Source organism: Pseudophryne corroboree, chromosome 2 (genome assembly GCF_028390025.1).
Source record: "Pseudophryne corroboree isolate aPseCor3 chromosome 2, aPseCor3.hap2, whole genome shotgun sequence".
NCBI classification, from domain to species: Eukaryota; Metazoa; Chordata; class Amphibia; order Anura; family Myobatrachidae; genus Pseudophryne; species Pseudophryne corroboree.
The window spans coordinates 790,002,958-790,026,780 of NC_086445.1; the positions used below are offsets into that span (position 1 = coordinate 790,002,958).

At 46.4% G+C, this 23,823-nt stretch overlaps 1 protein-coding gene across 4 annotated transcripts in view; it reads left to right on the top strand.

Annotated features, from left to right (window-relative positions):
* Positions 1-23,823, top strand: part of SYTL5 (synaptotagmin like 5) — a 513,325-nt gene that overhangs the window by 300,396 nt on the left and 189,106 nt on the right. For 3 of the 4 annotated variants that reach the window (XM_063955564.1, XM_063955566.1, XM_063955565.1), the window contains one exon: positions 14,138-14,251. The exons of the other annotated variant lie outside the window; for it this stretch is intronic. In XM_063955564.1, coding sequence (XP_063811634.1) covers positions 14,138-14,251 — 114 coding nt within the window. The remainder of the gene's footprint in view (positions 1-14,137; positions 14,252-23,823) is intronic. 4 annotated transcript variants of the gene reach the window in all.

Here is a 23,823-nt window from a genome sequence, read left to right on the forward strand (position 1 = left end):
TTTGTAATCCAGGTACTTGATTAAAATAAAAAAACGGACACACGAGCCACGAACTGAAAGGGGCCCCATGTTTTCACATGGGACTCCTTTCCCCGAATGCCAGAAACCCACTCTGACTTCTGTCTAAGTGGGTTTCTTCAGCCAATCAGGGAGCGCCACGTTGTAGCACTCTCCTGATCGGCTGTGTGCTCCTGTACTGAGTGACAGGCGGCACACGGCAGTGTTACAATGTAGCGCCTATGCGCTCCATTGTAACCAATGGTGGGAACTTTCTGCCCTGCGGTTGACCTAAAGTGACGTCACCGCTGAGCAGAAAGTTCCCACCATTGGTTACAATGGAGCGCATAGGCGCTACATTGTAACACTGCCGTGTGCCGCCTGTCATTCAGGACAGGAGCACACAGCCGATCAGGAGGGTGCTACAACGTAGCGCTCCCTGATTGGCTGAAGAAACCCACTTAGACATCAGTCAGAGTGGGTTTCTGGCATTCGGGGAAAGGAGTCCCATGTGAAAACATGGGGCCCCTTTCAGTTCGTGGCTCGGGTGTCCGTTTTGTTATTTTATTCAAGTACCTGGATTACAAATGGTTGCCCCGAGGACCCTGGGACCCGGGATCTGGTGAGTAGAATTTATTCAACAGGTACCCCTTGGATTCTACTGGAGAAGAGGACAGACCCTCGTGTGAACATAAGGTAAGTATGTATGTATGTTTGTGTGCATGTATGTAATAAATCTTTACTTTCACGGTGTGTGTGTCTTGTCTTTTTTTTGGTATTTTTTTAGTAGTAGTACTACAGGTACCAGCGGGCCCGTTTTTCCGCCGCATGCTGGTACTTGTGGTTCTCCAAGTACCAGCATGCGGGGGAGGCTTGCTGGGCCTTGTAGTACTGCTACTAAAAACAATATCTTTTCATTATCACAAAAGGCTATCAGCCTCCCCATCCGCAGCCCATTGGATGGGGGGGGACAGCCTCGGGCTTCACCCCTGGCCCTTGGGTGGCTGGGGGGGGGACCCCTTGATTGAAGGGGTCCCCACTCCCCCAGGGTACCCCGGCCAGGGGTGACTAGTTGGATTTTTGATGCCACGGCCGCAGGGCACTATATCAAAGTGACCCCCGGCTGTGGCATTATCTGTCCAGCTAGTGGAGCCCGGTGCTGGTTTTAGAAATACGGGGGACCCCTACTCTTTTTGTCCCCCGTATTTTTGGAACCAGGACCAGGCGCAGAGGCCGATGCTGGTTGCTTAAATATGGGGGAACCCCTGTCATTTTTTTCCCCATATTTTTGCAACCAGGATCGGCTCAAAGAGCCCGAGGCTGGTTATGCTTAGGAGGGGGGACCCCACGCAATTTTTTTTTTTGGATTTTACAGTGTTTAATTTAAAAAAAAAAAAAAAAAAAATGAACCCCAGCACGGATCACACAGATCCGGCCGAGATTCATTGTAAAAAAGTCGGCAGTGTTTTGCTAATCACTGCCGTAAAAATAAAAATAAAAACACGAATGACATCGACATCGGAACAAAAGAAAAACCCGAATACGACAGCTTAGTAAATCCGTCGTAACCAATTCAAAAAGTTGCAGTTTTACACTTTCGATGTCATTCGTGATTGAACTTTGACCTGAAACCGGAAAACACGAATCTTAGTAAATTTACCCCATTGTGTGTAAATCTGGTCCTGATACTAGCCAGTGCTTCCTCAGCCATTTACCTCACCGCATGGCACTGATAGAGATATAGATAGATAGATAGATAGATAGATAGATAGATAGATAGATAGATAGATAGATAGATAGATAGATAGATAGATAGATAGATATAGAGAGAGGGAGACAGAGAAAAAGAGAGTTTATACATAGAAAGTATATGCCATTCAATTTAAAATATTTTCTAATCCTTCTCCTGAAAATAACAATAAGGTTAACATTGTGAATGTCAATTGAGACATGCAAAAATACGATAGTTAAACTTTGCACTTCAATAAATGAATGTAGCTAAAACCTCAAAGGAGGTCTCTCTCTCCTTAAAAACACAGATAAAAAATCATCAATTTGTGGTCTAGCTTTTCCAAAATTATGATATTTAAGTGCAATAATCCAATCACCTGTCGTACTAATAAATAGAACAATGGATGTATCAATAAAAACACCAAAAATTGTCCTTAGTGTAATCCTCAAATATAAACAATTTCCAGTTCACTTTCCTTAATCACTTGCCTGGCATAGGGGAATATGCAATTAGCGGCGAATCGCGGCAAATTATCGTCCGTTTTTCAACTCGACACAATTCGACAGGCTAATTTCGGCAAGTGGGTGCCGAAATTGACCATATGCAATAAAAAACGGATTCGACAGTCCCGCGGCCAAAAAACGGCCGATTTGACGGATTTTGATCCGGTTTTTTAAAAACGGGAAAAACCTGGAAAAAAAATGGCGTGGGGTCCCCCCTCCAAAGCATAACCAACCTCGGGCTCTTCGAGCTGGTCCTGGTTCTAAAAATCCGGGGGGAAAATTGACAGGGATCCCCCGTATTTTTAAAACCAGCACCGGGCTCTGCGCCTGGTGCAAAAAATACGGGGGACAAAAAGAGTAGGGGTCCCCCGTATTTTATACACCAGCATCGGGCTCCACTAGCTGGACAGATAATGCCACAGCCGGGGGTCACTTTTATACAGCGCCCTGCGGCCGTGGCATTAAATATCCAACTAGTCACCCCTGGCCGGGGTACCCTGGGGGAGTGGGGACCCCTTCAATCAAGGGGTCCCCCCCCCAGCCACCCAAGGGCCAGGGGTGAAGCCCGAGGCTGTCCCCCCCATCCAAGGGCTGCGGATGGGAGGCTGATAGCCTTGAGAAATGTGAAAGAATATTGTTTTTTTCCCAGTAGTACTACAAGTCCCAGCAAGCCTCCCCCGCTAGCTGGTACTTGGAGAACCACAAGTACCAGCATGCGGGAGAAAAACGGGCCTGCTGGTACCTGTAGTTCTACTGGAAAAAAATATCCAAATAAAAACAGGAGACACACACCTTGATAGTAAAACTTTATTACACAACTGCCGACACACACATACTTACCTATGTTGACCCGCCGACTGCCACAGTCTCCGACGATCCGGGGTACCTGTGAAAAAAATTTGACTCACCTGATCCAGTGTCCGGGAGATAATCCACGTACTTGGTAAAAAAAGAAAGCGCATACCCAACCATGCCGGACTGAAAGGGGTCCCATGTTGACACATGGGACCCCTTTCCCCGAATGTGCCGGGACCCCACGTGACTCCTGTCACTGAGGTCCCTTCAGCCAATCAGGAAGCGCTACTTCCGTGGCGCTCACCTAATTGGCTGTGCGCGTGTGACCTCAGACAGCGCATCGCACAGCTCCCTCCATTACTTTCAATGGTGGGAACTTTGCCGTCAGCGGTGGGGTTACCTGACCGCGGGTGACCTCACCACTGACGCAAAGTTCCCACCATTCAGTATAATGGAGAGGCTTTGCGAGGCGCTGTCTGACAGCTCAGACGTCCAGCCAATCAGCAGAGTGCCAGGACGTTGCGCTCGCTGATTGGCTGAAGGGACCTCGGTGACAGCAGTCACGTGGTGTCCCGGCATTCGGGGAAAGGGGTCTGATGGGTAAACATGGGACCCCTTTCAGTCCGTGGTTCGGGTAAATGCGGTTTGTTTTTTTGCCAAGTACGTGGATTTATATCTGGACACTGGATTGAGGTGAGTATAATTTTATTCACAGGTACCCCGGATCGTCGGATCAGGAGACGTGGCAGTCGGCGTGTCAACATAGGTAAGTATGTGTGTGTCGGCAGGTGTGTAATAAAGTTTTACTCTCAAGGTGTGTGTCTCCTGTTTTATTTGGGTATTTTTTTCCAGTAGTACTACAGGTACCTGCGGGCCCGTTTTTCTCCCGCATGCTGGTACTTGTGGTTCTCCAAGTACCAGCTTGCGGGGGAGAATTGCTGGGACTTGTAGTACTACTGGAAAAAACAATATTCTTTCACATTTCTCAAGGCTATCAGCCTCCCATCCGCAGCCCTTGGATGGGGGGGGACAGCCTCGGGCTTCACCCCTGGCCCTTGGGTGGCTGGGGGGGGACCCCTTGATTGAAGGGGTCCCCACTCCCCTAGGGTACCCCGGCCAGGGGTGACTAGTTGGATATTTAATGCCACGGCCGCAGGGCGCTGTATAAAAGTGACCCCCGGCTGTGGCATTATCTGTCCAGTTAGTGGAGCCCGATGCTGGTGTATAAAATACGGGGGACCCCTACTCTTTTTGTCCCCCGTATTTTTTGCACCAGCACCAGGCGCAGAGCCCGGTGCTGGTTTTAAAAATACGGGGGATCCCCTGTCATTTTTCCCCCCGGATTTTTAGAACCAGGACCGGCTCGAAGAGCCCGAGGCTGGTTATGATTTGGAGGGGGGACCCCACGCCATTTTTTACCGGGATTTTACCATTCCATCTAAAAAAAATAAAATATTATTTTTAAAAATATATAAAAAATACTTGTGCCTCCAAAAAAGACAAACCAAGTACCTAATCCCTTCTAATATAAATAGATATGCTATTACCAATAAAAAAAACACCAAAAAAAACATGTTTTAAATTTTTTTTATTAGTTTCACCCACCAAAGTGTGGCGGATTGAAAATGACGAATTTACTGTCTAAAAGCACTGTAGTCGAATTTCCAAACTTCAATTGAATATACTTTGGTCGAATTGTAGCACTTGTATCATTGCAGAAAAGTCGAATTTGACAAAAGTTGAATTTCAAAAAGTCGAATTTTGAAAGTCCGTTTTTTTGACGGAAAGTACTGAATTGCATTGACGATTTTTTTTTTTTGGCGAAAAAGCCCAGTTTTTCGCCAATTTCGGTAATTCGACCGCAATTGCATATACCCCATAGTCTCCTCGTTTTCAACCACACCAGGCACTGTGTATCAGATGCACAGTGTGGGTAGCTGCAGGAAGAGAATCTTCCCAAAGTGGCTGCTTCCAGAGGGACCTTCCGAACCCTCTGCTTGCCTGCACCCTTCCCCTGCCCTGCTGCCGATAACTGTTTATCGATCAGCACAACAGGACCCCCCCACCCAGCGGCTGCAGACATCAGCAGCTTCTTGGGAAATGTAAATTAAACCCCCCCATTGTGTACCTCAGATGAGCAGCCGCTTTGAAAATCAACGTCGCGATGGTGGCGGTGTTCCCGATGTTTCAGTGGTAATGATCCGAGTTCCAATGTTTTGAAGAAAAAAAAATTCAAACATCTTCCTACCTCTATGACAATCTGCTATTACCCAGTTTTGTTTTATCACTGTTGTTTCCAATTGTAAAGTGTTATGGAATTTGCTGCGCGATATAACAAACTGTTAATAAATATTTTATTTTAAAAAAAATAAAAAATGTTTTTTAAATGTTTTTATTCACATTTTTCAATAAAAAACAAACAAAAAAAAACAAACACACCTTTTTCTCTGGCATCCATAAGGGATACTGGGATTCACTTAATATGAAGGGGTATAGAAGGGGTCCAAAGGAGCCAGTGCACTTTACATTTCTTCAACTTGGTGTGCTGGCTCCTCCCCTCTATGCCCCCTCCCACAGGCAGTTTAGAAAAAAGTGCCCTCAGGAGAGGATGCACACTCTGGGAGCTCCAGAGGATTTTTTTCAGTTTCTTTTAAACTTTATTATTTTGGGTATACTGTCTGGGCAACCTTATACCTGCACCGTGGGAGTTTTTTTTGGGGGGGGGGCGGTCACCGGCCTCTCTAAGGTGTCAGAGCCGCTTCCCCGCTGCAGGACCACCTTCCTGAGAGGTTGTTAGTTCCGCGGGGCACTGCGCCTTGGTGGTCGCAATCGCAGCATGCAGCACACCCCTAACAAAGCCTGAAGGTGAAATCAGTGGTGAGTACAAACCGGAGGCCCCGCTGTGGGGGTCCCCTGGTTCTTTGTGCAGAAACACGTGGGGGCAGCATACGGGACCCACCACGGGGGAACCCACTATAGCCCCCCTGTGCACACTGGCAGCGGTAGTGCAAACTAGTAGCCTCCGTGATGTTTGCACATGATAGGGAGACTTTGGCAGTATAAATATTCTCTGTAGCTCCGGCACCATAACAGGGTTTGGAGCTTCCTATGAGCGGTACCAGCAGCATTTTGGCGCCTTCCTCTGACCAGCGCTGCTGCAGGAAGGACAGACAACTCCTCCAGATACTCCGGGATACACAGGAAACTGGTACAGGGGTGTATTACAAGGGGGAGAGCCATTATTGTACACAATCGAATGTCCTGAATAGGACAAGTAATCCGTTTTTTACTGGGATAAAACTATATTCAGCCTGCAGATTTCCTAAGTCTGCAAGGCTGGGGTGTGCTGTCCTCCTCTGACTCTAGGGGGGTAATTCAGAGTTGATCGCAGTTGGGCAAAACCATGTGCACTGCAGTTATGCAAGTTATAACATTTGCAGAGAGAGTTAGATTTGGGGGGGTTATTTTGTTTCTGTGCAGGGTAAATACTGGCTGCTTTATTTTTACACTGCAATTTAGATTTCAGTTTGAACACACCCCACCCAAATCTAACTCTCTCTGCACATGTTATATCTGCCTCCCCTGCAGTGCACATGGTTTTGCCCAACTGCTAACAAATTTGCTGCTGCGATCAACTCTGAATTATGCCCACGGTCTCCATCTCACACGCAGTAAGCGCAGGCTTGTTATTGTATTGGTGTGTGTGTGTGTGTGTGTGTGTGTGTGTGTGTGTTGTTATTGTAATTATGGTCAAACACGCAGTGTGCAAGGTTTGTCTTAGCAGATTCTCCCCTTCTACCACTGGTTCCCAATGCAGTCAGTCTTCCCAAGTTTCTATAGTGTGGAGACTGGGGGGGAGGGTCAGGAGCCATCCTGGCTCGATGCCATAAAGACTATGATGGCAGACATGTCATCTCAGCTCAATGCTAATAAACAGACAACACAACAACTGCAACAGGCTGTTGCAGACCTGGCTGCTAAGGCTGATGAAAGACAGCCCCCCTCACTGGTTCAGGTCCTCTTAAACGTGGGCTGCCTGCTCTCAGAATCTGATGAGGATATTCAGAAGCAGGGGTAGGAGAACCTGATATAGGTCTGCACAGGGTATTGAGCCCCTCATTCTTGCTATCAGGGATGTATTAAAAATCCCTTTGGAAGACGCTGCTGCACCGCAGTCGTTTTTCCTAGCGTTGAAGAAGCTTAACATAACTTTCCCTGATTCTATGGAACTAGATGAGGTTTTTAAACAAGCCGGAAAAACTCCTGATAAAAGATATAAGGTTACAAGGAAGTTTTAGCGCTCTTTCCCATTTACACTGGAAGGTAGGAAACATTGGGAAGAACCCCCAACCGTTGATGTCTCAGCCTCCAGCCTCTCTAAGAAGGTGGTACTGCCGGCCCCTGGGTCTTTTCAGCTCAAAGACCCTGGGGACAGGAAAATAGAGACTACACACACATACCCAAACTCCACTCACATACCCTCCAACTGTACCTTTTTAGCAGCTACAGTACCTTTTTTTATGGTTTGTACCGATCTTTGGCTCTAAAGTCTATTTACACAGCGGCTGGCGTATCACAAAGACCTGGGTTGCTGGATGTCTCATCCCATCCATTCCTGGGCGACTCAACTTCAAGAGGGCCTTGCGGGGGGATATGCTCCTGATCACTATGGTGACCCTCCTCAAACACATCCAAAACACTGCACGCGTGTTGTTTGACTCTCTCAATAAATAGGCACTATTAATGCTAGGACTACAACCATGCCAGTGTCGGAACACAGAGCTTTGTGGCTGCGTCAGTAGATTGCAGACGCAGATTCCAAGCGCAGTGTGGAGTCTCTCCCTTTCTCAGGAGACTGGCTCTTCGGGGTTGAGTTAGATACATGGATTTCTAATGTCACTCCAGGGAAATCCACGTTTCTTCCCTCAGGGGCCCCACCGGCTTGGCGTTCCTACTCGGGGCCGTCCAACCAGTCCTTTTGGACCACCAGGTTCAGATCAAGAGCCTCTGGTGCCTCGTGCCTCCAGTACGGCACGAGGCACCAGAGGTAAGTCAAGAAAACCAGCTGCTGCGGTTTCACAGGAACCAAGCAACAGTGCAGCTTCCAAAAAATCCTCATCATGATGGTGCCTCCCCACCGAGGGGACCTTGAGGTGGGAGCTCGTCTGTGCTACTTCAACTGCATCTGGGACAGATCCTGCCAGGATACCTGGGTAAGGGACCTCATTTCCCAGGGCTACAAGCTGGAGTTCGACAGCGCTCCTCTCCAACGATTTTTTAAATCAGGCCTACCAGCTTTGGAGGATATACGGGTTACGCTGCAACAGGCAAGGTCATTGTTCCAGTACCGCTGCCACAACAGGGGGAGGGCTACTACTCCAATCCATTTGTGGTGCCGAAACCGGACGGTTCGGTACCGCCCATTCTGAATCTGAAATCCTTGAACCCTTACCTCAGGGTTTCCAAGTTCAAGATGGAATCCTTGAGAGCAGTGATTGCGGGCCTGGAGGAACGGGAGTTCCTGGTCTCTCTGGATATAAAGGACGCTTATCTCCATATCCCCATTTGGCTGCCTCACCAGGCTTACCTGCGGTTTGCCCTGCTGAACTATCACTGCAAGTTCCAGGCCCTACCCTTCGGCATATCCACAGCCCCAAGGGTATTCACCAAGGTGATGGTGGAGATGATGTTCCAACTCTGGGTCCAGGGGGTCAATATTGTCCCTTATCTGGACAATCTCTTGATAAAGGCAAGATCCAGGGAGCTTTTATTGCTCCATATGGATCGCACTATCCAACTTCTGTCACACCATGGGTGGATCCTCAATTTCCAGAGGTCCCACTTGGAGCCAACCCAGCGGCTCCTGTTCCTGGGAATGTGGCTGGATACTGTGGCCAAGAAAGTGTTCTTTTCAGAGGATAAAGCAAAAACACTTCAGGAGATGGTATGACTAGTCCTACGGCCTACTCAGATATCCATTCATCTTTGCATAAAGTTGTTGGGAAAGATGGTAGCCTCCTACAAAGCCATTCAATATGGCAGATTCCATGCCATAACTTTTCAATTGGATCTCCTGAGCAAGTAGTCCGTATCACATCTTCAAATGCACTGGATAATTCGGCTGTCGCCTTAGGCCAGGATCTCCCTCCTGTGGTGGCTACAGTCCTCCAACCTACTGGAAGGTCGCAGTTTTGGGATTCAGGATTGGATCCTCCTTACGACAGATGCGAGTCTGAGAGGATGGGGAGCTGTCACCCAAAGGGCTCAGTTCCAGGGCAGATGGTCAACCCACAAAGCCCTTCTTCCAATCAATGTACTAGAACTTCGGGCGATCTACAATGCTCTGCTTCATGCCTCTCCTCTACTCAGGGATCGGGCGATCCAAGTTCAGTCGGACAACGCCACGGCAGTGGCTTACATAAATCGACAAGGAGGGACAAAAAGTAGAGCCTGCATGCGAGAGGTGTAAAAAATACTCCTCTGGGCAGAAAGAAACGCAAAAGTGATGTCCGCCATCTTCATTCCGGGGGTGGACAACTGGGAAACGGACTTCCTCAGTTGCCATGATCTCCACCTGGGAGAGTGGGGTCTCCACCAACTGGTGTTTCATCAGATCATTGACTTGTGGGGCTGCCCACAGATAGACATTATGGCTTCTCGACTCAACAAGAAGCGTTGCTGGTATTGCTGAAGAACCAGGGACCCTCAGGCGAAGTGAATAGATGTGCTGACGTCTCCTTGGCCTTATCGGTTGGTCTACCTGTTTCCTCCAATTCCGTTGCTCCCGAGGGTGCTCAAACGAATCTGGAATCAAAGAGTCCAGGCAGTTCTGATTGCCCCAGATTGGCCTCGGAGGGCATGGTACGCAGATCTTCTGGACATGTCCGTGACAGACCCTTGGCCTCTGCCACTGAGAAAAGATCTTCTGCAACACGGACCGTTCATCTACCCAGACTTACAGCGACTTCGTTTGGCGACTTGGAAGTTGAGCAGAGCATCCAAGCTCGCAAAGGCCTTTCCAAGAAGGTTATTGCCACCATGGTTCAGGCCAGAAAACCTGTAACGTTAAAACACTATCATCATATCTAGAGGAGATATGTCTCCTGGTGCGAGGAACGCACATATTCACCTGCAGAGTTCCACTTATGACGTCTCTTATGTTTCCTGCAGGCTGGGGTGGATAAGGGCTTAGGTCTGGGTTCCCTTAAGGTCCAGATTTCATCTCTCTCAATTTTCTTCCAGAAGAAGAAGACAGTGTTGCCAGAAGTTCAGACCTTCTTGCAGGTAATGTTCCCCATACAACCTCCATTTGTGCCGCCCACGGCACCCTGGGACTTTAATGTGGTGTTGGAAATTCTACAGTCCTCCTGGTTTGAACCTTTGATGACGGTAGAAGACAAGTACCTCACGTGAAAGACGGTGATGTTACTGGCCCTGGCTTCTGCTAAGCGTGTCTCAGAGTTGGGGGCCCTATCGTGTAAAAGTCCCTACTTGGTCTTTTACGAAGACAGAGCTGAGCTCAGGGCTAGACAGCAGTTCCTGCTGAAGGTTGTCTCTGCATTCCACTTGAATCAACCGATTGTAGTCCCGTCAAGTTCTGGTACATCTGCTCTTCCGGAGTCGTTGGATGCCGTGAGGGCCTTAAAGATCTATGTCAAGAGAACGGCTCAGATCAGAAAGATGGATTCCTTGTTCGTGCTGTATGATGCACAGAAAAAGGGTTGCCCTGCTTCTAAGCAGTCCATTGCTCATTGGATTAGGTTGACTATCCAACAGGCCTAGGCGTCGGCAGCCTTGCCCATTCCACAGTCTCTGAAGGCCCACTCTACAACATCGGTGGGGTCTTCCTGGGTGGCTGCCCATGGAGTCTTGGCCTTGCAACTATGCCGAGCTGCTACCTGGTCGGGAAGAACACCTTTATGAAGTTCTACAAGTTTGATACCCTGGCCAAAGAGTATACCTAGTTTGGGCAGGCGGTACTGCAGGCGTCTCCACACGTTCCCACCCGTTCTTGAAGCTTTGGGATGTCCCCATCGTATTAAGTGAACCCTAGTATCCCTTATGGATGCCAGAGAAAATGGGATTTTAATACCTACCAGTAAATCCATTTCTCGTAGTCCATAAGGGATACTGGGGGTCATTCCGAGTTGTTCGCTCGCAAGCGGATTTTAGCAGATTTGCTCATGCTAAGCCGCCGCCTACTGGGAGTGAATCTTAGCATCTTAAAATTGCGAACGATGTATTCGCAATATTGCTATTACACACCTCGTAGCAGTTTCTGAGTAGCTCCAGACTTACTCGGCATCTGCGATCATTTCACTGCTTGTCGTTCCTGGTTTGACGTCACAAACACACCCAGCGTTCGCCCAGACACTCCCCCGTTTCTCCGGCCACTCCTGCGTTTTTTCCGGAAACGGTAGCGTTTTTTCCCACACACCCATAAAACGGCCTGTTTCCGCCCAGTAACACCCATTTCCTGTCAATCACATTACGATCGCCAGAACGATGAAAATGCCGGGAGTAAAATTCCTAAGTGCATAGCAAATTTACTTGGCGCAGTTTCAGTGCGGACATTGCGCATGCGCATTAAGCGGAAAATCGCTGCGATGCGAAGATTTTTACCGAGCGAACAACTCGGAATGACCCCCACTGGGCGCCCGCCTCTGTGTGTTGACTTCTCTGCAGGTTTTTCTTTTTCAAAAGTTACCTCTTCAGCTGTTGCTGTTTTGTTCCAGCCGTTGCTGGTTGTTTTATGTTATGGTGTGCTGGTGTGTGAATCTCACCACTCGTTGTTTTGCTCCTTCTCTCAAGTATGTCCTTTCTCCTTTGGGCACTATTTTACTTATTACAGCCTGTGGGAGGGGACATAGAGAGGAGGAGCCAGCACACCCAGCTGCAGAAATTTAAAGTGCACTGGCTCCTTTGAACCCCTTCTATACCCCCATCGTATTAAGTGAACCCCAGTATCCCTTATGGACTAAGAGAAAGGGATTTACTGGTAGGTATTACAATCCCGGGTTTTTTTATAAAAATCGTTTTTAGATAAGTTTAAATACATGTTCTTCACCTAATTCATTAAAAAAATGAAAATTTCTGAGTAGTTTTCAGAAACAAATGTGGCAGTTAAATGGTTAAGAGTAATACAGTAGTACTGTACGTAGTTGTATATTCCACTTTTTTTCTATGTAGAAACAGTCACCCACTGGTTTTCTCTTTCTCCCCACACTGGATTGTAGAATTCCTTAAGGTTCTCATAAGGAAGAAGAAAATTCCATATGGTGAGGTACCATTTATTCACATGACATAGTGGCCAAAAACTAAAACATACAGTATCACAGTACGTCCACCAGCAGTGGGATAAAGCAGTGTACCGGATTGGGAGGTGTACACAGCATACCAAAGATCATTTTATAAATATAATTTCTATAAATCTCAGCATAACTTTCAATATGAGTATACTTCATTGTAGACAGAAACAGGTGATATATCAGGCTTCCTGTACATGGAGTTCAGTAATCACTATTCTGGATGGAAGTATTGTGCTGACAAAGTGCATTGAATGGGATTCCCCTGTTTCTAGGAATGCGACATATGCTGATTTCCCCTCGTTTTGGAAAGGCCAGTATAGTGCAGTTACTTACTTTTATTAATGAATAAGAATATATTAATTGAGCAATGCTGACCACTAGACCGAAAAATCACCATGGATCTCAGGATTGTGATCTCTAGACCAGTGATAAGCAGCAGGCAGTCCAAAGGCCGCAGGCACACTTTAGATTGGCAAATATTGCCAGCAGCACAACTGACAGCAGATAGGGGAACATGCAGTCTGCCCACATTGTTGACATCTTTCCCCATTGGAAAGGTCTGTGTGATTTAAATCAAGGTACAGTATGGAATTTTCTGGTCTGACCCTGTTATAGGCGATTGTGCTGCAAAGTTGTTGGCTATTTTGGGTCCCACTTGCATCTGCACAGACGTGTTTTTTTTTAATGGGGATAGTAAAAACAACAAGTGCACCAGTCGATGTATCAAAATATCTCTGCACAACTGTTTTGTGTCCAGCATTACACCAGAATGTGGTCACCCTCTTCCAGGGATGAAGCTAGGCTCTCTGTCAGCCAAGATAAAGACTTAGCTTGATGACCCTTCCCCCTGAGATACAGTAATGCAGATGTGTCCTCATACAGCATTGCTGCAATCACGCCAAACAGCTGTAGATTTGCAACACATGTATATGTGTGTGCGACTGAGTGCCTGAATCTATTCACAAACTGTTGCAATGTAGCAGCCACAGCTTTTTTACACGTTCCATTGTGCTCTATTCACTGTGGCCACCGTATAAGGCAGAGAATATTAGTGACCACCATATACTACAAAGACCATCAGTGACCACCCTATACATAGAGTCAGTAACTTCCATATAATACAGAGAATATCAGTGGCCACTATATAATACAGAGAATATAATAGTGACCACCATATAAAACACAGAGCATCAGCAATTGCATTATAATACAGAGAACGTCAGTGACCGCCATATAATGCAGAGAGCATTAGTGAACACAGTATAACACAGAATCCAACTGAGGCTGCTGTCAGTAAGGAGGAAGAGGGGTCATGCAGAGAGAGGGCCACACAGCCTATTGCTGGATAACATGGCCCCTGGGATACTGACTCCCTCCGTTCCCGCTCACCCCCATTCCCTGGCTTCCCTGCTGATGCCCTCCATCAAGATGTTCCCGAGCCCTGTAGGTCCCCCCCTAGCTGAGCCTCTGCCTTCTTTTAACTATAGATTGGTTATACTGAAGCTTGTAGCACTTATTTAACTTACATTTAAATGCCTGTTGATATATTATTACAGATTTGTGTATCTTTTGTGAAATACGGTTTTTAACTTATTACTAAGATTCTATATAGTGTTCGGCTGTTTAAAAAAATTAGGTGACACATATGCAGCCCTTGAAAAAAAAATGCCTTTATGGATAGAAAACCATTTTATATAGAGTACAATATAAGCCAAATGGATATTTCTGCTTGGTACTGGTAAGATTGTAATAGAGTTTAAGATGTCACTGATTGATTTCTGAGGGTTGCATTGTTTTTGTAGTCTTGAAAAAAGGGTTGGCAAACAGAAAAGAAGTGGAGAAGATGGGATAAGTATTCATTCAAATTATGATACTCGGAGCTTGAGAAGTATCACATCGATCCCACAGTCTGAAAGGTGAACAGTTCAGTGATTTCTCTATGTTAGACAATATTTCTCCATTGTACGTTCTAGTCCCCAGGTGACGGCAAGCGGACACGAGAAACACCATAGAGGCTCACTGTGAGGTGCTCTTTAATCCTCATGTAATTTTCTATAATCTCTAACAACTGAAATTACACAGTTCTTTATGCTTAAAAGAGCTAAATCTCACAGTAATGCGTGCGTGAGCTGGGTTGCAGTTTTCTGTTTAATGGTTGCATTCAGAAATTGCGCTAACAGGAAATAAAACACAGCTAATCTGAAATGGTACAAAACGAAAATAACAATACATAATATAGAAAAGTTGCTCTCCATGACATAATTTAAAATGGCTTGGGTATGTGTGACCGGCGGTTGGGACACCGCTGGTCACCATACCAATGCTGGGATCCCAGAGGTTAGGTTGCTGGCGGGTGGGGGGGGGAGCACAACGCAGCCCCTTGGTGGCTCGATGCGCTCGCCACAGGTTCTAGTCCCGCTCTATGGGTGTCGTGGACACCCACGAGTGAGAATAGTCCCTGTCAGTTGGCATGCTGACTGTTGGTGTTTTACCCGGGTGGTATTCTGGTGTCGGTATAGTGACTGGCGGTCTCCTGACTCCTTTAAAATCATCCATTAAAATGTGATTGGCTTTCAATACTGTGGCTTTCAGTAGATTTCCACATAGAGAGTTTAGTGTGTACAGAGATTCTTAATGAAATCTATTTAGCTCTGATATGCTCCTGAAAACTAATTAGAGTACATGTATATTTTAACTTAATTGGATTATCCCCTTTTTTTTTTTTTTTTTTTTTTTCAAAAAAGCTCTTTTTAATTATTCATAATCTGCCTATTTATTTACTTATTTAATCAATGTAAATGTATAATGAAGTATAACTACTGAACTCCAGTCAAAATTGAGTTCCGCTGAATATATATATATATATATATATATCTTTTTATTTTTCAATTTTTTTTTTAAATTTCTGCAGCGGGGTACACTAGGTTACACAGGGAATAACAAATAACATTGGGGTATAGAGTAGGATCTTGATCCGAGGCACCAACAGACTAAAAGCTTTGACTAGAAAACCAGCAATTTGAAACACTGTCATACACCACAAGCGCTAAAATGAGATATCACCATAACGTCCCTTTTAGGCTGAGTGACGGATCCTTTCCTCTCAGATGTATCTCCCATTCAGGTCAACAAACCATAGGATTCCCAGGTGTGGATATCATAAAAAAGATAAAATAACAAAAACAACCAATGTGTAGTACGTAATATCAAAACCTATTGATATTCATATGATGCCTTTAGATGATTAAAGTGAATTCAGAGCGTACCCCACTCACACTAAAAGTGGAAGTATAAAACACATCAAGGTTTCTTTTATGGAGGTAACCTTCATTTATTCATATAGCAGCCTATGTATCAGAAATGGGGTCACACTCAAACTCAAGAGTAAATTGTGATAGTTCCCTGAAGCGGGCAGGAGATGCGTACCCCAACACTCACACTCTATAAGTTGGCTGTAAACACATAAAGGTATCTTTCTCTACTTCAAGGGTAATCCAAAAATCGCGTACCACAACTCACAATTTGGAGAACTGTATGACTCCTATCAAGGTATCTTTCAATTTTCATATGAGGATGACGACTGGAAATTTCTAGTGTAGTCTCCCGGCGTAAGTCATAAAGAAATAGAAACAGACCAATGTGTAACAAGTCCTTTTAGTATTGAGTGTGATATAAACAATATCTCCAACAGATTTTTAGATGGATTTAGGGCGTACCCCACTCACACATATGTCAAGCACTTTAAGTATATAACGGTTTCTTTATGGTTGAATATGCACGGGATTCAAACAAACTTCAAAAGGTAGACCGCTAATGCGTACCCCGACACTCACACTCTAGAGGTGGGTGGTAAACTCATAAAGGTATCTTTTATTTCTCCCAGAGTAATGGATGATAATTCAATGTTGCGTACCCCAACTCACAGTTTGATGTGTTAGAGGACTCCTATCAAGGTATCTTTAGGCTTCAGGTGGCCGAAGCAGCTTATGTATTTAAATCATGTATTTTTCCGTAAACCCCAAAAAAAAGGAAAATAGCAATGCTCATACCAAAATAGGTAAAAATGGGGTTACAGATTTTATTTAACAATACATGCAAGTAAAATACATGCATGGATAACCATGCATAATGGTACATAAGATGGATGAAAAAAATAATAAATAGAAACGGCAAAGAGAGATGGTAAACTCTTGCAAAAAAATTAAAAAAATTGGGAAGCAAAATACAATATTAAAAAAGTCCGGATAAAATAGCTACTCACACTCCTGTTAATCGACGCGTTTCAGCCCACATCTGGGCCTTTATCAAGATATATCTTGATAAAGGCCCAGATGTGGGCTGAAAATCTGTTGGAGATATTGTTTATATCACACTCAATACTAAAAGGACTTGTTACACATTGGTCTGTTTCTATTTCTTTATGACTTACGCCGGGAGACTACACTAGAAATTTCCAGTCGTCATCCTCATATGAAAATTGAAAGATACCTCGATAGGAGTCATACAGTTCTCCAAATTGTGAGTTGTGGTACGCAATTTTTGGATTACCCTTGAAGTAAAGAAAGATACCTTTATGTGTTTACAGCCAACTTATAGAGTGTGAGTGTTGGGGTACGCATCTCCTGCCCGCTTCAGGGAACTATCACAATTTACTCTTGAGTTTGAGTGTGACCCCATTTCTGATACATCGGCTGCTATATGAATAAATGAAGGTTACCTCCATAAAAGAAACCTTGATGTGTTTTATACTTCCACTTTTAGTGTGAGTGGGGTACGCTCTGAATTCACTTTAATCATCTAAAGGCATCATATGAATATCAATAGGTTTTGATATTACGTACTACACATTGGTTGTTTTTGTTATTTTATCTTTTTTATGATATCCACACCTGGGAATCCTATGGTTTGTTGACCTGAATGGGAGATACATCTGAGAGGAAAGGATCCGTCACTCAGCCTAAAAGGGACGTTATGGTGATATCTCATTTTAGCGCTTGTGGTGTATGACAGTGTTTCAAATTGCTGGTTTTCTATTTCTTGATCTAAATGTGGTGACATTTATTCTGAAATCTGTTACATCCTAGCAGCTTAGCGCCAGTTAGGACCATCCTGACACATTTTGTTTTCGTAAAAGCTTTGACTGTTTCCAGAATGCATAGCGCCGCCTCATCTATAACCCCGCTCCAGCAGCCCTAAGAAGAGCTTTTTTAAGTGAAATCTGAAGACTTCAAGGGCTGCAGCAGAGACACTGTATGTGTTAGATGTCAGTCAGACATCTCCTGCTGCAGCTCCATCACCTCCCCCAGCGGGGCTGTATATTCCCGCGCCCTGGTTGCCAGGTACTTGCAGCGGAGGCTCCAGTTTGCTTCAGTCAGTCACACACTCCGCCGCAGCTCTCCAGGATCGCGTGGCCGCACTTTGGGAGGAGGTAAGAGGGTCCCCCAGGCGGGACCCGCTGGAAATCGCGATCCGGCGTGGCCGGTGGGAGGCGGGCCGATCGCGCTGGCATGGACACTGTAGTAGTACATGAACCCCACTAGACCACCAGGTCAAGGGCACAGGTCGGTTTTACTAAAAAACGTTTGTTACATAGCCCACAGTACCCGGTGGTGAAGCCCAGCAATGGGATAAGGCTTTGACCTGTAGCCCCTCCCCCAGCCCCAAGGCGCCATTTAGAGTAAATGTTCCCGCCCTGGAGCTGCATCTCTCTCTCCCTCACTCCCTGTCAGCATTAGGGCGCCATTACCTCAAGCTGAGCTGATCCTGGGACTGTTTGGGCAAATCCTCCTCTGTAAAGCCGCCTGCATGTCAGCGCTGTGCATTTTACAGGACACTTATGCATTCTACATGTCTGCTGGCAGTGCTAGTTAAGAAATAGTGCATTTAGTCAGGGTTATTTAGTACAAGTACCCTGTAATATACATCCAGTCTTTACTGTGCATTGATATATATATTGATTAAATAGCTGTACTTAGTATTAGTTTGTATTGCTAGTCCAGTGCAGTTTTATTGCATGTCATAATTTCTGCATTGTACATGTGACTCATTTCGTGTATCTCACTCAGATTGCTATCCCTATATTCTGTACCCTGAGGGAGCTAAGTGCGTCAGGGTTATTGTTTAATATAGGTCTTTCACAGGATATACATTCTGTGTATTTTTCTCTGTGATTTTCAGTCACCATATGCCTCTTGAATTCTCTGTTTGTGCTCATACACTGCACAGGGGGTTCTTGATAAGGTATTAGGCTGCTGATATTGTACTGGGTTGCCCGTGAATTGAGCTTTCAGACATGTCAGCTACAAGGGGCAACGGAGCTGGGGCTGATCCCACATTGCGTGGTGGGGACGCTGCAGACCTATTAGAGGAAAACGTAGCAGCAGAGGGTTCAGGTTCTGGGGTTTCCCTACCCCCTAGTGGAACTATAGCAACAGGGGTTCATAATGAACCACCTTGAGTTACTTTCTCCACGTTATTAAGTATGCTGGTAACTAGACTTACGCCCCCTATGAGACCTCCTGTGCCGGTACAACCGCTTATGGTCCCTGCGGTTAATCCGCCTTGGGCAGATCAACTGTCCGCTCAGTTGCAGCAATTGAACCAATCACTGACTAAACAGATGTCTAACCCTTGCCCGCCTAAGTGGGCCATTACTTCCTCACAATCCACCCACGTCCCAGACACCTCGTCTGATGAAGAAGGTGTATATACTGACCCCACAGACACTGATCCAGATAATTCTGATGGGGAATCGGTCTCTCAGGTGGATGTTCTTGACTTATTGGAGGCTATCAGGCTAATTCTTCAAATTACTGATGACCCAGAGCCTGATGCTACCTCTAAGAAACCGGACAGCTTTAAACGTCAGAAGGTTGTTAAACAAGTTTTACCTCATTCTGACCATTTAGTTGAAATACATCAGGAATCCTGGGAAAATCCAGGAAAGAAATTCACACCTCACAAGAAGATGCTGGCTCGCTATCCCCTTGCTGCGGAGCTAAGTAAAAATTGGGAAACACCCCCGCCAGTGGATTCGCAAGTGGCGTGGCTGGTGGTGTCCTCAGCTCTGCCTGTAACTACCGTCACTTCTCTGATAAGTGTGTGGAGGGTTGTTTAAAAGCGATTTACACCATAGCAGGTGCTGTGCATTGGCCTACTATTGCAGCAACATGGGCTGCAGAGGCTATTGAAACGTGGGCTCAGGAGGTGGAAGTAGAGCTGCCATCCAACTTTTCTGATAATGCTAGACAATGTCTCTCGTATATTGTCACAGCATCTCATTACATTAAGGAGGCGGCTTCTGATGCCGGTATTCTGGTGGCCAAGGCTTCTACTACGTCCATTTTGGCTCACCGGATTCTCTGGTTACGGTCCTGGTCTGTGGATCTGGACTCTAAGAAAACCCTGGAGGTGCTCCCTTTTAAGGAAGACATTCTTTTTGGAGAGAACCTCAACAAGATAGTGGCTGACTTAGCTTCTGCTAAAACAGCATGTACAGTATACCTAGTACTGCTCCTTCGGTACCGAAGGCTAAGAGTACTTCCTTTCGCTCCTTTCATCCTTCAGGTAAAGCAAAAGGTCAGGCGTACCCGAAACAGGCTTGCACTTCCAAAACCGCTAAGCCATGACCTAAACGGGCCTGGACTGCAGGTCAGCCTGCTTCCAAAACGGACAAGCCTGCTGCATAACGGGGCGGGCCTCCCTCTGGGGGATCCCAGGGTGGGGGCCCGACTTCTAGGGTATACCCAGGAATGGTTGAAGACCACTTCCGATGCCTGGGTACTGGAAGTCGTCACTCGAGGTTACGCCGCATCCTTAAAGAATCGTCCCCCTCATCGATTTTGCCTGACAGACGTCCCTTCGGATCAGGTGAAGGCAAAAACTCTTCATTCGGTGGTACAGTCCCTCCTGGACACAGGAGTGGTAGTACAGGTGCCTCTGGCTCAGAGAGGCAAGGGGTACCATTCACCGCTATTCCTAGTCCCGAAACCGAATGGGTCCTATCGGTCCATTCTCAACCTCAAGTCCTTGAACAAATATGTGAGAGTCTCCAAGTTTCATATGGAAACTCTTCGCTCTATTGTTCTGGCTTTGGAACCCGGGGATTATATGGTCTCCCTGGACATATAGGATGCTTACCTGCATATTCCTATTGCAATGTCGCATCAGCAGTATCTGAGGTTTGCTGTTGGCAACCTCCATTACCAATTTCGGGCACTACCTTATGGCTTGACCACGGCCCCGCGAGTCTTCACCAAGGTCATGGCGGTAATGACGGCTGTACTCCGCCGTCAAGGGGTCAGGATCCTCCCGTATCTGGACGACTTGTTGATCCTGGCGAATTCCCCAGAAATTCTCCTACGCCATCTGGATCTGACACTCCAGTTTCTGCAAGCCCACGGGTGGCTCATCAACTGGAAGAAATCTTCCCTGGTCCCTGTGCAGAGCATGGTGCACCTGGGGGCGTTGTTACACACTCACAACCAGAAGTTGTTCTTGTCTCAGGAGAAGGTCCTGAAACTACAGGACAGGATTCGATGCTTCCTATCTCGTCTGCAAGTGTCGATACATTCGGCGATGCAAGTGCTAGGTCTCATGGTGTTGGCTTTCGACATGGTGGTGTACGCTCAATTCCATTCCCGCCCTCTACAGTAATTGATTCTTGCCAAGTGGGACGGCCTGCCTCACCGGATCAGGTCTCACATGATCTCCTGGTCTCCGGAAGTCCGTCTGTCACTGAGCTGGTGGCTTCAGGACCAACGATTGAGCAGGGGTCGTCCCTTCTGGATCTCCAACTGGGTCCTTCTGACAACGGATGCCAGTCTGAGAGGTTGGGGCGTGGTGTTGGAGCAACACTCCCTTCAGGGTCGGTGGATCAAGGAGGAGTCTCTTCTCCCGATAAACATTCTTGAACTGCGGTTGGTGTTCAATGCTCTGAACTTGGCCCAGCATTTAATACAGAACAGACCTGTTCAAGTACAGTCGGACAACGCCACCACGGTGGCGTACATAAATCATCAAGGCGGCACTCAAAGCCCATGGTAATGAGGGAAGTATCCAGAATTCTCCAGTGGGCAGAATGCCATCTGCCAGCCGTATCGGCAGTGTTCATCCCGGGAGTCCTAAACTGGGAAGCGGATTTCCTCAGTCATCAGGACGTACACGCCAGAGAGTGGAGACTCCATCCAGAAGTATTTCAACTCCTAGTGGACAAGTGGGGCCTCCCAGATGTGGATCTGATGGCGTCCCAACACAATCACAAGGTTCCGGTCTTCGGAGCAAGGCCAAGGGATCCTCAAGCAGTGTTCGTGGACGCTCTGGCAATTCCATGGAACTTTCGGCTGCCGTACGTGTTCACTCCGGTGTCACTCCTGCCCAGAGTAATAAGGAAGTTCAAGCAAGAAAGAGGAATCCTACTTCTGATCGCTCCAGACGGAATTGGTTCTCAGATCTTCAGGGTCTCTCGGAGCATCCTCTTCTGCATCCACAACGACCAGACCTCCTCGTTCAAGGCCCTTGTCTTTACCAGGATTTGGCCCGTCTGGCTTTGACGGTGTGGCTCTTGAAGCTTCCATACTAAGGGCCAAGGGTTTTTCTGAGGCAGTCATTCAGACTATGTTGAAGGCCCGTAAGCCAGCTTCTGCTCGGATTTACCATAGGGTCTGGAATTCTTACTTTGCTTGGTGCGCATCTAATAATCATGAAGCTTACAAGTTTAATACGGCCAAACTTTTGGCCTTTCTACAACAGGGCCTGGACTTAGGCCTTCATCTGGCCTTCATCAACGTTCATATTTCTGCCTTGTGGGATTGGTTTTCAGAGAAAAATTGCCACTCTGCCTGATGTTCATACATTCACTCAGGGTGTGTTACGGATTCAACCTCCTTACATCCCGCCTGTGGCTCCTTGGGATCTGTTGGTGGTTCTGGAGGCTTTACAGGAGTCTCTGTTTGAGCCTCTTGAATCTGCGGACCTTAAGTGGCTTTCCCTTAAGGTATTGTTTCTATTGGCTATTGCCTTTGCTAGACGGGTATCGGATTTGGGTGCCTTGTCTTGTACGTCACCATATCTGATTTTTCACCGTGACCGGGCGGTTCTTAGAACATGTCCCGGGTACCTACCTAAGGTGGTGTCTTCTTTCCACCTTAATCATTATGGTTCCGGCCTTTGTCTCTCCTGGATTGTCTTCCAAAGAGCAGTCTTTGGATGTGGAACGGGCTCTCCGTATCTATGTAAAGAGGAGAGCTACCATCAGGAAGTCTGATTCTCTCTTTGTTCTGTTTGGCTTTCACAAACGTGGCTGGCCTGCTAACAAGCAGACATTGACTAGATGGATTAGAATGGTGATTGCACATGCTTATGTACAGGCTGGCCTTCCAGCTCCTGCTACCATCAAAGCCCATTCTACTCGGTCTGTTGGACCTTCTTGGGCGGCCCGCCGTGGTACGACCCTTGAATAATTGGGCAAGGCGACTACGTGGTCCTCAGTGAACACGTTCATAAGGTTCTATGCGTTTGATACATCCGCCTCCCAGGATGCTTCCTTTGGACGCTGGGTTCTTGTGCCCGCTACAGTGCATCCCGTCCCATGAGGAACTGCTTTAGGACATCCCCGATGTTATTCCCTGTGGAACCCAGTGTGCCCCGCTGCAGAAAACGAGATTTATGGTAAGAACTTACCGTTGTTAAATCACTCTCTGCGAGGTACACTTGGTTCCACAGGGCGCCCACCCTGACGCACTTAGCTTCTTTGGGTTTGTATGGCATTAGCCGCTGACACCTTCACCTGTCGTGAGAATGTGGTGTATGTGGCTACTAACGTTTGTTTGTCTCTTTTTGCCTGCTACTGCATTGGGCTGGTTAACAAAACTGAGCTCCTGTGCACGGAGGCGGGGTTATAGAGGAGGCGGCGCTATGCATTCTGGGAACAGTCAAAGCTTTGAGCCTGTTGGTGCCTCAAATCAAGATCCTACTCTACACCCCAATGTTATTCCCTGTGGAACCCAGTGTACCTAGCAGAAAGAGATTTAACAACGGTAAGTTCTTACCATAAATCTAGTTTTTTCTTAACACATTTTATTGAAAGGATTACATATAATAAAAACAGCATTCAAAACATGCAAGGAAACCTTGCAAATAATAGTTACATAAAAATTGCAATAATTAACAACAACAACAAAGATGATCCAATTTTCTTCTGATGTATGAGAGCAAGAAGGAATGCTTGCAGCGACGATGTGGCCTTCTGTCAAAGAGAGTTGATAAAAGAGAAGGAAGAAAGATAGAAAAAGAAAGGGCAAGGAATGAATAGAGAAAAAGAGGAAAACAGGACAAGTTGAGAAGGAGGGGAAGGAGGTGGGGGGACAGCCTCCAGGCTCCAGGCTTTTAAATATTGTTTAATATATCAGGTAACAAATGGTGAGGATGCGTGTTGAGATGCCAGTCAGGGGAACCAAATGCAGAATATTACTTATCTTGGGTCCAACAA